This window comes from Morone saxatilis, unplaced genomic scaffold (genome assembly GCF_004916995.1).
Source record: "Morone saxatilis isolate NCDOM2014 unplaced genomic scaffold, NCSU_SB_2.0 Contig22, whole genome shotgun sequence".
NCBI lineage: Eukaryota > Metazoa > Chordata > Actinopteri > Moronidae > Morone > Morone saxatilis.
In genome coordinates, this window is record NW_023339785.1 from 10814642 (window position 1) to 10830578 (window position 15937).

The 15937-nt window shown below is 39.1% G+C and overlaps 2 protein-coding genes across 2 annotated transcripts in view; one reads left to right on the plus strand and one right to left on the minus strand.

The window, feature by feature from the left end:
- Window positions 1-1479: 1479 nt before the first annotated feature.
- sash3 (SAM and SH3 domain containing 3) lies at window positions 1480-9354 on the plus strand. The gene is made up of 8 exons (XM_035669922.1): window positions 1480-1656; window positions 3384-3479; window positions 4827-4961; window positions 5902-6037; window positions 6488-6645; window positions 7071-7283; window positions 7376-7520; window positions 8559-9354. Exons 1-8 carry the CDS (start codon window positions 1600-1602, stop codon window positions 8816-8818), a joined length of 1200 nt encoding a protein of 399 aa, XP_035525815.1. The 5' UTR covers window positions 1480-1599; the 3' UTR covers window positions 8819-9354.
- A 965-nt stretch (window positions 9355-10319) lies between these two features.
- The window catches only part of zdhhc9 (zinc finger DHHC-type palmitoyltransferase 9), a 27227-nt gene continuing 21609 nt past the window's right edge, over window positions 10320-15937 (minus strand). Inside the window, exon 10 of the mRNA XM_035669845.1 lies at window positions 10320-13921. Within this exon, the coding sequence (XP_035525738.1) occupies window positions 13739-13921 (183 nt within the window). The 3' untranslated portion in view covers window positions 10320-13738. The remainder of the gene's footprint in view (window positions 13922-15937) is intronic.

Here is a 15937-nt window from a genome sequence, read left to right on the forward strand (position 1 = left end):
AGACAGAAATATTGTACTTTTTACTTCACTATAGTTAGTTGTTACTTTGCAGATAACAATTTTACATTTAAAACATATAATGGTTCATAAAATATGGTAAATTGTTATAGATTAAGTTACCCAACAGTATGTAAATTAGATATATGGTCCACATTAATGAACTACAACACCAGAACACTGCTTAAACATAAATGTGTTAGTAATAATAATATAAAAATATATTATCCAGCAACATTTTAACATTCTGCATGAGGAGTACTTTTACCTTTGATACTTTATTGGTCGGATAATATTTATGTACATTTACTTTAGTAATATTTTTAATGCACTACTTTTATTATTGTAGTATGTCTCTGTCACTGTCTGTTCAGGTAACCTCCAGGTTAATCAGAATCGTATCTGCTCCTTGTTGTTTTTGTCCCTTTAAGATCTGCAGACAGAGGGTTAGAGGGTTCAGTCAGTGACAGGAAACTAAAATAGAGCATCCTCTTGTCATGAGGTTTGCTACTCCACCAAAATAACAAGCTAACTTGACTTACATTATACTTCCCTTACTAGCAATGTTTGTCTTGTCCTGCAAGATGAGTGTACATTCAAATGCACGCACATTTCTGTGACTCACTCAAGTTGTTTTTATCTTAATTTTCTCATTTGGATGTTTTTACAGTGTCAGCATGAGTCTGGCTTTGCAGTTCATTTCTCTCATAAACTACTTTTGTATAAATATCCTCTGCTGGATGAGCTGGACTGTAGCTGGACTGACTCCTGTAGCTGCAACAGCCTCCTGCTGCAGCTGCAAAGCCGGAGTTTCTAAATATGTCATCGTTAGATTTCTTTCACTTCCACACTATGACAAATAAGTGCTCATCTGAGGACAGTAGCTGAACAACAAGTTGATGGCCTGGACATCATGAACAAGTATAAAAATTAGCTGTTTGTTATTATAATGATCTTTCCTGCCAGCAAATTGACTTCTTCAGCATTCTACTGAAGTTGAAAACTGATGTCTGTAGGAGTAGAAATGTTGTAATACGGTGGCTGCAAGATGTTTTCTTGCTCTTCACCACAACGGTGACACTGCAGTAAGATATGACTTGTTTTTAAAACGACTGCTCCTTGCTTATGATCCTCATTTACAGTTTTTTACTAAACTATACATGTTAAATATAGTAAAGTAACCAGAAGTTGATTATTTGATCACATTAAAAAATGACCTTTAACAACCAAAATTCACACACTTTCTTTCTAACCTTTATCAGCCTACAGTGATTGTGACATTTTCATGGACTGTTTTGAGTGTGTCAGAGCCACACAGATAGTTTGTAGCACACAAGCCTGACAAATACATGCAAGTAAAAGCCACAGAAAGCCTGTGTGTAAACCCGAGCACCTAAAACAGGGTTTGCCTTTTTCAAGTTTCTGTGTGGCCATGTGACTTCCTCTCAGCCTCTGAATTTCATTCGACTGCAGCAGAGTGCAGCTCTACCTTCCTCTGTTTGTATCTGGCAACTTTGGCGGTGACAGCACAGTGACAGAAACCCTCTCTGATTAAAACCGTTTTTGTCCAGAGAGATCTCCGGACCACTGACGAAGAAGACGATGTTGAGGCGAAGGCCCTCCAATGCCTCGGAGAAGGAGCAGGTGCAGAAGAAGAAGGTGAGTTTTTGGTCACTTTTTGTTTTGCTTTGGAGGGTGAGGAAAGTTAATGTGCTCAAACTGAGCTTTTACAAATGTAAATATTATAGACTGTGGTTGCTAAGAGGTCTTTGTCACACACTGGATGTTTGTGCTACAACTTTTTGGTACAGCTGTCTTTGTGTGCACATCTTTTCAACACAGGATGTCTGCTCAAGTTAGTGCAAACGTTTGTGGTGAAGCTGAACAAACCCACACACACAAAAAACTTAAAGCCCAGTACGATCTTTATGTTTAAAACAGAACGTTTCTGAGTGTCTAGTCTAACTGCTCCCTGGCCTCATCTTATTCTTTGTACTTTTTTAGAAGAGTAAAGTTCCTCTATTCTGGCAGGGTGAATCATTGCTGCAGATGTAGTTTGAGTCACAGCAGGCTTTGTGGCTTCTGGTGCTTTCGTCTCCAGCTGCCACCATGAGAATGATCCTCCTACGCCTGACACCAGTGCCCTTATTTTCCATCCACATCTCCCCTCCTGTGGTCTAATTCACGCCTCATCATCACACATCTCATTGACTTTGTTCTCAGCAATCAGCTCCTAGCACATAATTGTCACCGGCAATAATCGAGGCTGGAGAACATCATTGTTCAACGACACGAGTCACTGCTCTGCGATTATCAGCGGTAATAGAAGATTGATTCATCTGAAAGCTTTGTGGCTTCTTAGAGAGGGGAACTGCGGCAGGAAAAACAGACATTCAAAAATGTGCAATAACCTCATAATAAAGGTCATTTGTTCTTTTGACTGCACTGGTGGTTTGATCCTTCAGGGTAGACGCAGACAAGAATCATCAGCACTGTCTGGATGTCTGCAATGATTGGCTGCCAGCAGTTGCTCAAGCTGTGCCCATTTCCTGTGGTTTTAGCAAAGACTCGAGAGGGATGAGCTGTGATCAGATTATGCACAGAGACATGTGGTTTTATGGAAAGTTAGATGAAGAATTTCCATTAGAGCTGGAACAAATTCTAAAGATGTGAAAATTATGCAAAAGAGCAAAAAACTCTTTTGGTTTGAAATAAGTCTTTATTTTAAACATGTGCAACTGATATGCTATACTACTATACTATATACTATATATACCAGATGGTGTGTGAGGAAACTGTGAGGGGCAGTATTCACTACTTTATGACATTTTACTGACCAAACAATTAGTCTACTACTACTTTCTATAAACTGTAAAGTTTATTCCCATTTCTCCTTTTTTTTCAGACTAGAGATATTGGTGTTGAGTTAAACTGTAAAGATGAGTTGGCGTTGTTGTTTTATACATTCAACTTTTTGATTTTCCAGCTCCCATAAATCTTTGGTTAGTTTAAAAGTCTTACAAATACAAACTATTTATTACAGGGACTGTCATGAACCAGCACACCATCATTTCCTTTGTGTTTCCTGCTAAACTGATCAACCAGCGTTCATAAAAATGTTTTTCAGAAGCAGCTACAGTACAATTTAGTGACCCAGATTCATGAGTTTATCTTTACGTGTGTGCCGTTGCTCGTTCTGAGAAATCCCTCTGCAGATTCATTCTGGTCACACATTTGAAGAGATAAAAACATGCATGTTTACACTGTTGGCTTGTGTGGTAAAAGAGTTATTACTGGCTCTTTGCTGTTATAGATTGGTTTTGTTGCTCTGGGCTTTTCTAATTATGGGAAATTAAAAATAAATGCAATTCTTTGTGTGTTTACAGCTCACTCTGCAGAGATCCAGCAGCTTCAAGGATTTTATGAAGCACAAACCCACCTCTCCCGTGGTGTCAGAAAAGGAGTTTTCCTTGGAGGAGACCGTAAGTTGGACTCTTCCTCTCCTACATAAACATAAAAACACACAAACACATAGTCAAACATCATAATACATCACTATTTTGAAAAATAGAAGTAGATATACACTCTTTGTGTTTTAAGTTCCTAAATGACAGTTCCCTACAGATATTTTATCACATTGTTCCTCATTAGTCATGCTGTAGCCATTTCTTCCAGCCCCAGAATGACACTGCATCCAGAAGAGAACAAAATGCACAAAGGTCAAGCGGAAATGATCAGTTATCAGTTATAGCTCTTACAGAAGTGCACAGCTTGTGGTTCCTAACACACTGCTGCACAGATGTTAACATTTTAAAATTCACAGAAGTTTAATAACTTCCCAGTAAGATTCTTTGTACTGTGAGTGGAAGTGGGAGGACAAGTGAGTGTAGAAGCGCAGAAGAAGAGAGGAAGTAAGTATGAGAAGGTTAGCACATAGCTCAGATGACAGCAGCATGTAGACAGGATGTCCTCTGGTGTCAGCCAGCCAAGCGGAGAGCCTCTGTGTCAGACAGACAGTTGCAGAAGCAGCAAGCATTTAACCAGGAGTCTGATGGTCCTCCCCCAGAGAATTTAGCATGTTTTATTCGGTGTTAAGCATTAGGACTTCTATATTCAACTGTTAGGGGCCTAACTGTCTCTGTGGCAGTGGCGTGTTTGTCAGTGTGGTTATTTACTGCATATTTCACACTGAAGCGTGTCAGTCTTCTCTGCAGTGCTTCATCAAGGAAGTCTAAACACAAGATAGTTTTGTGTAATGTTAGGTTAGACGTGAGAGTTTAGACTAGAGCACTGTGAGAAACAGCTATTATAAACCAGCCAGCATTTCTGCTTTATTTTAAATTTTCTTTAACTTTAAATTAGAAGGGACTCGACCCCTGTGTCCTCACCCAACCCAAAGTGTCTCACAGTACATTTGTTTTAATGAAGTGCCTCATAAAAATACTGGAAACATCATTAGCTTTCATTACTGAGCCCACCCTGTTTGGCTGCAGAGTTATGTTTTGTAACGCTCTCAGAAACTGTGTTTCTAAAGCACCTGGCCACAATAGAGTGCAGGTGTGTGCGTGCGTGTGTGTGTGTTGTGCGTGTTACTTTGTGGGTATTACCAGCATGCAAACCTCACCACCCACAGGTTTCTAGTTTGTGAGAAGTGAATACAGCGATGCCACTGTGAACCACTGTGAGAGTTAATTTATGTCAGTGGTATAGTTTTAGCTCAACTCAGTCAGACCTAACTTTACTTCATTTGAATAAGGTTGTGCCACATATCGTCTCAACTTCTCACATCTGTCAACAAATTAGTGAATTTTTTTTAACTCTTCTCTCAGGTGGCAGAGGGTGTAACAGCAGAGGAAGTAGTGAAAAGTGGCAGCAAACTGGGAAAGAAATGGCGCAACGTCATCTCACGTACCATGACCCGCAAAACATCCAAGATGGTGCAGAAGGCTCTGGCTGAAGAAGGGGTAAATCCTGTTTATAGTCACACTTTCAGTAGCCTGACAACATATGAAGATCACCGAATTGTATAAGATAGTTAAAAAACTTGATAGTATATCCATATATGTATCTATATCTATATCTATACCTAGTATATCTATGATAACTATAAAGAACTATAAAGCATTTCTGATACAAAAACACATTTAGACATATGGAGCTGTTGTTGTTACAAAAACATTGAAATTATCTCCACCTAGTGGACAAATGCATGTATTGTGTTTTTAATAACAAAGGCAGAATGTCTCAGTAGATTTATTTGAACAGTAACAAAGTATTTTTTCTAGTAACTATTAGGCACTTATGTTTACTTGAGTACTTTCATGCCATTTAACACTATTTATTATTTACTTTTATTTACTTACAGATACTGGTTACTTTAACGAAGCTTAAAACAAAGCAAAGAACTTGAATACTTGTCTCACCACTGCTGATGTTCAGTGACGTCTGACGCATGTCATGTTCAGTTCTTACAATAGTGCCTTTCCTAAAGGGAGAAGTTAAATTATGGAGCCCAGATTACTGACAAAATGTAGTCAAATGTCAAAAATAGAACGAAATGCAGTGTAAAAACAAATCTACTTGTCATTTAACTTCCAATAAGTTGGTAAAAAAGCAAAAAACTTTTTCCCTCACTACTACCAGTTAGTTGATAAATTAAAAATGTATTTTGCTTTTTTATTTACCATTCACAGGCTTATTATGTTTTTTAACTAATTAATTTTCCTATATTTTTGACTTCTGATAACCTTTCACTGCACAAAATCACTGTTGTTTAAAGAAACGATATTTCCGAGTAAAGCAAGTAAAGCGTCTCCATCATGTGACCTTCAGTTTCCATTCAACATTATTAACTGAGTGAACGGATGGTGTATTGACCTGACCTCTGACCTGCCCTGTCTCCAGGGTGAGAGCGGTGAAGAGCTGTCTCCAGTCTCCGGTGACTGGATTCCAGATCTGAGTGCAGGACAGAGGACATCCGTGTGCTCCACAGGGTCAGAGGACACCACGCCCAGCCCCATCACCCGCCAGCTCTCTGGCAGTAAGTGTACATGTGTTGATTCACTATGACTAACACTTCCCAAAAATATTATTATTTCCAATGTCTATAAATAAATTAACGTCCATTAACCAACTTAGAAATAATGGAAAAAAGACACTCCTTATAACTCCAGAACTTGTATGAGAACCATCACTAAGTAAACCAGTGATGGTTCATCCATAGGTACTCTCCAGACAGGAACTGCTAAAAACTAATTTGGCATATGTTTAATGGTGCCAATTTGCCAGCATGTTAACAAATATAGGCTAAAAAAAACTCACCGACTCCATGGTAACATCATACTTCCTGTTCCCATCCCCCCCAAAGCACTATGAGAACTGTAATGGCAAAACCTAGAGCACAATTATCCCCCAAACAGAACTAAAACAAAGAAAGGATAAGAGTGACAAAACATTTTTTTTTTACATTCTTCTTATCTGTGCATCTCAGGTAGCGACAGACAGAGCCTGGATAGTGGATACTGCCAGAGGGACAGCATGAGACTGGAGGAGAACGGCATCTCTTACACCGGGCCTTTCTGTGGTCGCGCTCTGGTCCACACTGACTTCACTCCCAGCCCCTACGATGTGGAGTCGCTCAAACTTCAAGTTAGTCTCTGGGGAGGTGGTTGGGGGGAGACGTCTTTTTCAATGTCTCTGATTTGGCCCTCGGCCTCTTCTGCTGTCTCGTCCAGTTGTCCTCTGGGGAGCTTGTTAACCGAGTGTAGCAAGACGGGTCGTTTTGATTATTACTCTTCAAGGCAGAGTTTAAAGTTACATTGCACATTTCTGACTGCCTGCTTGAAAAAATAACATAATTTCAGTAGTAAGTGAACATTTGGAAAGATGTTGGTTCATCAAGCAGTCAACTCAAAGGAGTTTGTACATAAAAAGACTTAAAATTATAGTGATAAATAAATGAAAACCGAACAATTCTTGTTCTAAAGGTCTTTCTTTTTTTAATCCTTTCATCTGTATCCTGTGGTAACGTCATCATGACTAAGCCTGGCATTCATACGTCATCTCTCTTACAGAAAGGAGACATCATCTACATAATTGAGAAGCCCCCCGTGGGGACCTGGACAGGGAAGCTCAACAACAAAGTGGGCTCCTTTAAGTTCATCTACGTCAACTTGCTCCCTGATGAGAGCCCCCCGGCCAGGAGGAGACGCCAGAACAGCAAGACCCACCGAACCAAATCCAAACCCAAAACCCTGGAGGAGGTGCTGGACAGCATCGGCCTTACTGTAAGATACACTCCGATAGCACTGCAGCAGGACTTGTTGTCATTGTTTACGTCATAACTCCTTCTAAATGTTTGTGTTCTTTTGTGTTTCAGGAGCTGAGCTCTTTGCTGTCCATGCATGGTTTCCAGAGCCTGGAGGACTTTGCAGGACTGAAGGAGTCTCACCTCAATGAGCTGAACATCACCGACCCAGAGCAGCGCTCCAAGATCCTGAATGCCTCTGAACTGCTGAGAGACTGTAGGTTTACACACTGTCCTTAATACACAATCTTTCTCTACTGGCCAGCAAGAAATTACCCCTAATCCAGAGTTTCAGTCAAAGTCAGAGAGAAATGTCCCTATAAAGACAGTTAGGTACGGCTAATTTCAGTCACTTTGTGCCACTCAGATGTCTGGCAGTGTAAAAGATGTGCCTTTGGGGAATACTTTATACTCCCTCCATATTTTTTTTTGCCTCAGCTACATAATTAGGTACAGATACTTCTACAATCTATAAATATTATTCTATTTTTATGATGATTTTATTTTATTCTTGACTCTTGTTTTGATGAGATATTGATATTTGATTATTGTCTCTCTTACTAATTATTTTCCGAGTTGGAGTGAATTTAAATCCAATCATAGCATGATATAAGGACTAACTGCAGTTAATCTAAAGATTAATACTTCCCTCACCATCACTGCATTGCTGAATTTTAAAAGTCAACCTTTTAATTCTTTTCCTGGATTCGACCTGCCCTCAAAAACACAGAGGAAGCCAAAACAATTCAACCTGTTCAGCTAGCTTTATAGCAACTACCACAATGTGGAAACATAAAACTAAGATCAGAGTGGAGTTAACCCCTAACTGAATAATGGCTAATTAATACACTCGTTTTTATTGTTAAGATGAAAATGCACTTTGATTTATGAAAAATTAACAAAAATTAACCTCAGCTTTGATCAGGAGACCACATGTGGAGGCACATTTGATTGGAAGATCATGTTACAGCGCCCTCTAGTGTGGCAACCAACACCTGCAGCCAACTTGTCCCAGTGTCCCCTATACAATAATATTACTTCACATTAAGTCCACAAAAACTAAATAGGCGGTATTTTGAACTTTTCTACAGGATTGGTGCTTTTGTATTTGTTCCCAGTTCACACAAACTAACTCTAAAGTGTCTCTCTGAAGCTGAATAAGATAAAAGGACCTCTCAGAGTACAGGACGAATCTAAAAAAAGGATTGTATTGATTCTTTCTGTATTAAAATGTGATTCTCTTTTCCCCGTGTAGCTGAAGACGAGTCCGAGCCAGAAGAGGAGGACAGATCTGTGGAGGACGCCAAGGAGCCGAGGGATTCAGGCTGTTTCGAGAGCTCAGAGAACCTGGAGAACGGACGTGAGGAGCCAAAGATGGAGGAAGAACTCCAGGATGAAGCGTCAGAGGATCAGACAAACCAGGAGGAAACAGAACAGCAAGAGGAAGACCAAACAGAGCAGCTGGAAGCTGTGCAGGAGCAGCTGCAGGAGCTGACGGTGGACGAAGGATCTTGAGAAGTGGTGGAGAAAAAAAATACTCAAACTTCTTTTATTCCTGGTTCTCAGGGACTCTGTGGATGGAGGTTCAAGTGCCTTTGAACTCTTCATCATAAGGGAGTGGACTCGTGGTAGGAACACATTGTTAGGTTGAAATACTGTGTGAACATGAGGGTCTCAATTTGCTTGCACTGTTGAGCGAGCAGCACAACTTTTTCTCCATCTGCCACAGCTGGGTTTGAATGAACGTGTTATACTGTATGATGTTGTGGTTGTTGTTGTTGTTGTTTCTGATGACATCATGTACAAGACCGATGAAGCATTCAAATGTTTCCTCTCTTCTTTATCATACTGCCTTAAATATTTTCATGTTGTGCCATCTGATACAAATATATGAATGTAAAATATTCTCTCAGTGTTTTCGTGTAACTTCAAATGTAACTAAGTAGTTTTCTTTTACTTTTGCCGTTATTATACTGATTTATGTCTCATGTTATTTCTTAGGAAATTGTGAACTGCTGTAAATAGAACTTGAATAAAATAATTGACTGAGATGTTATTGATAATGTGAACTAAATATTATTATGAATCCTGGATAACTAATAGTAAAGAAATTGACTAAATAATCTCAACTCAAGGTCCACTTACTAGCTCCTTCCAGAGGTTTCAGCTGATTTTAAACAACGTAATGTTTACCATGTTTACCATCTTAGGTTAGCTTGCTGACATTAGCTAATTAGCACTGAAAACAATGTACAGCTGAGGCTGATCATTGGTTCTGCGGGTATTTAGTGGAAAATGGGATGTGAAGGGATCACCAATTTATTTGGCACAATGGATGCACCAAATTTTACTGAAAATTAAATTGTTTAGTCGCATTTAGGCGAGAGATTACAGATTGCAACCAATTGAACCCCACTGACGTAACGAAGCAAAGGAGAAACAACAGCGGTCCTGTCTACAGCCACTGTTTGGTTTGTCCATTCTGCGCTACTGTAGAAACATGACAGTTCAGCGTGAATCCATAGAAGAGGATCCGCTCCCCAAAACAGCTCTTTCTAAGGTAACCAAAACACAACAGTTCCTATATTCAGGTGATTAAATACTAATGAAAACACACCTATAAATATTATATTCCATTTCTGCTAATAGATCCTCCTAAATGTTACACACTGGACCTTGAAACAAAGCGGTGACCCACCAAAAAAACACAGATGAAGGTGTGGATTAGTGTCGGGCCAGGAGTATTGTTTCATCCAGCCTCTTTTGTAAGATCCCAGAATTACTGCTGCATACAGCCATTATATATAGAGCCATTATTCTGAAAGAGGACCTCTAGAGAAAATTGAATTTGTACTTCAGTTTGTAATTATCCAGGGGCACAAATAAACCTGAATACAGAACAAGCCCTTTGTTGAATATTTAATAAGAGTTGATAAAATGGGTGTACACAGCTCAGCTCGGCTCCTCTGTGTTCTTTTGAAAGAAAACCTCTTTTAAAAGACAAATAATAAGACAATATTGTTTATTTACCAGACACATTGATCATGTAAAAAGAAGTGAAGTAAATCGAATGAAATACATTGAGTCACAGTGTTGATACTAAACAAAGTGAACATAAATAAACAGTTCCATCAATGGTATAGTACTGTATCTGTATACATAATGCAATGTAATAGATTGATCAGAGCATTCAGGTCTGATCAGGTCATGGCATTTTAACACAGGAATCATACACACAAGAGCTCAGCTCGTCTGCAAACAATTAGAGCTAAAAAATAAAAGTTCAACCTTCACTTTAAAGTCTGCTTTGAAACTGTTACAGGATTTCAACACAAACGTCCCTTCTGTTATCGAATATCAATCGCATACATTCTTGCTCCTCGGTGACAGCAACGCAAAGTGATCAAATACACCAGGCTGTCGTTAAACACCTTCCACAAAGAAACCCCACTAAGTTCAGATTTAAAAACTGGGTCTCGGGTTTCGTACTTCTCAACAGAAAGTTTCCCAAACAAATACTCGGCAGTTACACTTTTTTTAACCTCACAGAAACAATTCTGTCACAAACTTTACAGCTTCTTCCAACGAAGATGTGCCGCTTATCTCTCCTTTTCCCTTCAGAGTGTAGAGAAAGTAAACACAGATGAAAGGATTAATAAATACAGCTCAAACTATTAGTGGATTCATTGATTAGTCGAGCAACAGAAAATTGATTGTCAACAATTTTCGGTTATTTGTTTGAAATTTCTTAAAGAAAAAAATACATCAAATTTTCTAGTTCCAGCTTTTCAAACATACATATTTACTGATAGTAAATTGAATATGTTTTTCCTGACATTATATAGAATTAATGAATCAATAATTAATTACATTGTTGGTCGCAGGCCTGGATTCATCTTTTATGAGTGTCAGTCTTGAGATTTTAATTACTCCATGGTACAATGGAAATAATCATATAATAATAATAATAATAATAATAATAATAATAATAATAATAACTGCCAACATCCCAGTATCCTAAAATTCATTTTCCACTCTTTGTTTGGCAAATATTTTTGGATTGAAAGGAGAAATTAAGAGATTGGGAGAAATTGTGACCATTTCAAGGCTTACAATAAATAATCTCGGCAGATTTCAGAGTCTGATACAATGCTGTTGACACACTAGGATTTCTACACAAGTATATTTCACAAACACTAACTCTGCCTTGCATACAACACAATCACTATTACAAACTCTCGCTATCAGCTAACATCATTTAAATACTAAGAATAAGCTTTACTTTCTCTCATTATTCTCTTTGTGTGGCTGTCCCCTCAAGTGATCTGTGACCAAAACAAAATAAATCCTCAAGCCACATTACAGGCTGTGCTCTGACTGAAATACGCAGATGTGTAAAACCAAAGGACTGAGCGTCTTTCTCTCTCTGCGTTGGCTGTATTCTCTGAGATAATAAGCCTGCCACAGACGGCTGCAGTGGAAGCGGCCTCGGCCTTGGGCGTACTGTAGGAATAACTACCACGGCAAAGATGCAAGGAGAAGAAGAAGAGGAGTTAAATATGAGAGACGTTTTCTTTTTACAGAGGCAGAAGACGGCAGGAAGAGAGGGGACTCAGAGGAAGATCAACTCTGGTGTGATTTCCAGGAGGAGGTGCTCAAGCTCGGAGACATCACAGTAAACAAAACAAAACCTTCTGCAATCTTTCCTCCTCAGCAATCAGCTGAGAGGTTTTCAGTACATCTTGACCTGCTAAAATTATGTACAATTCAACAATGGCTTTGCTTAGTTTTTGCTTCTTGAGATCTAATTCAATGGTTCCCAACCTTTAACCCTTTAAAACGCGTATTTCTACCATTATTTTCCTTCTCAGATTTTCTCTTCTAATCATTTATAGGAGAAAATTCACAGTATTTCATAACAGAAAAGCATGTGTAGTATTACAAATATGCTTTTTCTACTTTCCTTTTAAAAGGAATTCTTGACATTTTGGAAAATACACGTTTTATTTGCTTTCTTCCTGAGAGTTAGATGAGAAGATACTACTCTCATGTCTGTATGCTATAATATGAAGCTACAGTCTGCAGCTGGTCACTAGTTTAGCTTAGCATTAATCCTGGAAATCAGGGGGGAAACTGCTAGCCTGGCACTGTCCACCTCTAAAACCCACTAAATATTATATCTATTAAGTAAAAACTACAGGAAGTCAAGAAAGAGAGCTGCAAAAACACAAAATGTTTTTGTACACAATAATCAAAAAGGTGATATAGCATATTAATTAGCTTTAGAAGTGCTGATAGAGCCAGGCTAGCTGCCCCAAATCCCAGGTTGGGAACTATTGAACTAATTAGTGTATATTCGTTGGCATTTCTCATTTAACACTGAATCAGTGGTTACAACGGATTTCAAGGGCTTCTCTGTTGGTTAGTTGACCTCAGGTGCATTTGATAATTGCAACTGTTGTGATAAGGCACTGTTTCTACTAGTGTCTACTATCATCAAAAGTCAGGCCTTTTCTCACACACACACACCGGGACACTGGCAAAGCGTCTCCTGGATACAAGACTTCAACTGTACGGAAAGCAATATTGTCTATTTTAGAGCACCGACGTCACACTACATCCTTGATTATATAAAAATGGAAGGACAGGCGTTGGTCTGGATCAGATCACTTTAAAAAAAAAAGATGCACATAGGTAACAACAGTACTGAATGCAGCAATATCAGAATACAAGGTAGATTTTGACTTGCCTGGAAGGAGCCTTTAGGATATCTCAGCTAAGGATTTACACGTCCTCCCCCTGCCTGGACATTATGTACTCACAGACTTAACAGCTGTAAACCTTCACTCGTCAAAAAAGCTGCTTGTCCAGCCTTCTCATGGTTTGCATAGGGCATGTAATGTGCACACGACAGAAAACTGACTGTATGTATGAAGTTTTATACATGTCTAGAAGTAATATTGTCTTTGCCAGACACTTGCAAGGAGTATATTTGAACTGGCCTCTCACAATAAATGTCATTACTTAATTTTAAATAAAGGACAAAAGTAGTCCTGACAATCAGAGCAGCCCACAGGTGACCTGCGGGGATGTCAAACGCTTGGAGAGTGTTTTTTTTTCTCTGCAGTTCTCAGAGAAGCTTCTCCCCCTGTGTGTCTTTTCCATGCAGTGTTCAGGAGACAGAGGAAGCTGCTGACTTTCCATTAAATCACTCCACCTCCTGCAGGAGTCAGTGTCAGTCAAACAGCTCTGCAGCTACTGGTGAGGAGAGGAGAGAGGAGGAGGAGCTGCCGCAGACGCTCTCCTCTTCTGGTGGAATGTAGGGCAGGAGAATAACGAGTCACCCGCACAGTAATCAGTCGTTGATTATTAATGTTTCCTGACCAGACAGGATGCCGGAGGAGTAGCTACGACAAGAGCCGCCCCCTCATGCAGCTAATGGGTCTTGTCCTTGGCGAGGGATGCCTCTGCATCCGTCTCGGGCGAGGCCAGAGGCGGGACTTTTGGAGCAGAAGGGTGCTCCTCTTTGGGGGAGGGGCTCTTCTCTGCTGAGGCAGCAATGCTCGGCTTGGCATCATCAGGTGTGTGCTCATTGGGGATGAGTGGAGCTGTGGTTTTCTGTAGGCAGAGAACAGTGTGCTGAAAAAATGCAACTGCAGTAAGAGACAAAAAGAAACCCTTTTGTGCAGTAAAATAAAAGAAATTGTGAAAACTTGAGCCTTGGTATTAAAATAATTCAGTTAAGTCAGAATTATGAGATAAAAGGTGATATGATTTATCATAATTATAATTAAAAAAGCATTTTATCTTATAATTTCAACTTTTGTCGCTCATAATTTGGACTTTACATTACATTTACATTTTCTTATTATCACGGCTAAGTTTGCATCATATTCTTATTATTTTACTGGCAGAACACGGCTTCCATACTGAGCTGCAGCAAAGCACCACAGGGATGAACACATGCGTACAAGAAGCATGTAATTTGTGGCAATCTGTAACTAGTAATATAACACACATCTATCAGAGCAAATCTCTGCTGTATACAACTTATAACCAAGAAAAAAATTACATAAAACAGCCACTGGATGTTGCTAAAACTCATAGCAGTAGCTATTAATCAAATGTTTGTGTGCTAACAGTCAAGCCAAAAGTCACTTTTTTTCAGTTCAATTTCACGGTGAGTGCTGGATGGTCATACTTGAAGATGTGTAGGTCAGGGCTCTGCAGCCCTTCAGTACTTCATTATAAAGCTGTTTTGTCACACATTTGACTTTTATCACTGCAGATTGCAGCTTCTGCAATTTGGATAAAGGACTTAGTCATATTGCGATTTTGATAAAATTGTGATTAGTTGTGCAGCCCTAGTACACTCTCTGTTATATTATCAATATTATGGTTAAAACGTAGAATGTATTGAGTTAGTTTGTAGGATTGCCAGATTAAACCTATCCAATTCCAAACAGCAACATCATACAGCTTTATATGAAGAGTAAAATTGCCAAAAAGTTTAATCAAACTATTCTTTTCTTCCTTGCTGACTGTATCCTATAAATAGATCCACAAGATATCAATTTCAATGTGGCCACTGCTTTGATGGAGTGGGATTTAGCGAAAAACTGCAGCACTGGCCAATCAAATATTTTGTAACATGAGATCACAGAGCCCCCTGTTGTTAATGTTATCTTCTGTCTGTAAAGAGTAAGAGAGAGAAAGACCTTTATACTTCCAGGTACAGAAGGGCCACATGTTCTGACTCTGATGTCAGAAAATGTGACGCATGTTCTCGATTATTCACAGGGGGGTTAACGTCCATGTGAGGCGCACCCCTGTGGTCAGGTATTCATTACTTTAACAACACTGCTGTACCTGAAGCAACCTGCTTTGACCAATGAAGTCACTTTTTTAGTTGAGTTGTTTTTGAGTTGTTTTACGTCTGAATTCACATTTAACTAATTTAATTAGGTCCGAAATAAATTAAAGTAGTACAAGTGTGCAAAAGAGAATAAAAAAGAGGTAAGGTGAGAAAACTATTTTGTTACCACTCTAGGGTAGATCAATTGAGTATCCCTAACCATTCAGGAGATATAAAATGTTCAAAACTATCATCTAATTCTGAACATTACAGTAAGTTCTACATTAATTATTATGTGGCAGTGAAATATTTTTATGTCAATATGATCTATAGCAACACAGAGGAAAGGGACTCAATCTTTATATTTTAATATGGCAAAGTATGCACTGCACAAAGATGGCTAATAATCTAGATATTAGCAGAAAATATAACAACTAGGAACTATTAGAAATAGATAAACAATGGCAACTATGTATGGAGCCACAAAATGGCTCCGCGTCCAAAGATGGATTATCGATAAGAAAAGTGCTCTCCACTCAGGAGGTACATTTGTTCGCACACGCACACACACACGCACACACACTCACGCACCTCCTTTCTTCTCTCCAACACTCTCTGTAATTGGTTTAGACTCTGTTTTATGTCTGCTATCTATTCACTATTCTGCAGCCTCGATCCACTTTGGTGGAAGTGTGTGAAGGGGGAGGGTGTGTGTGTGTGTGTGTGTGTGTGTGTGTGTGTGTGTGCGTGTGTGTGCTTGCTCACTTGTGGTTTGTGGC

Excerpts from the sequence above, each read along its gene's own strand:
- sash3 (XM_035669922.1), top strand. The coding sequence starts at position 1,600 with ATGTTGAGGCGAAGGCCCTCCAATGCCTCGGAGAAGGAGCAGGTGCAG. Across the intron at positions 1,657-3,383 it reads AGCAGGTGCAGAAGAAGAAG|CTCACTCTGCAGAGATCCAG; the intron begins GTGAGTTTTTGG and ends GTGTGTTTACAG. Across the intron at positions 7,521-8,558 it reads CTCTGAACTGCTGAGAGACT|CTGAAGACGAGTCCGAGCCA; the intron begins GTAGGTTTACAC and ends TTCCCCGTGTAG.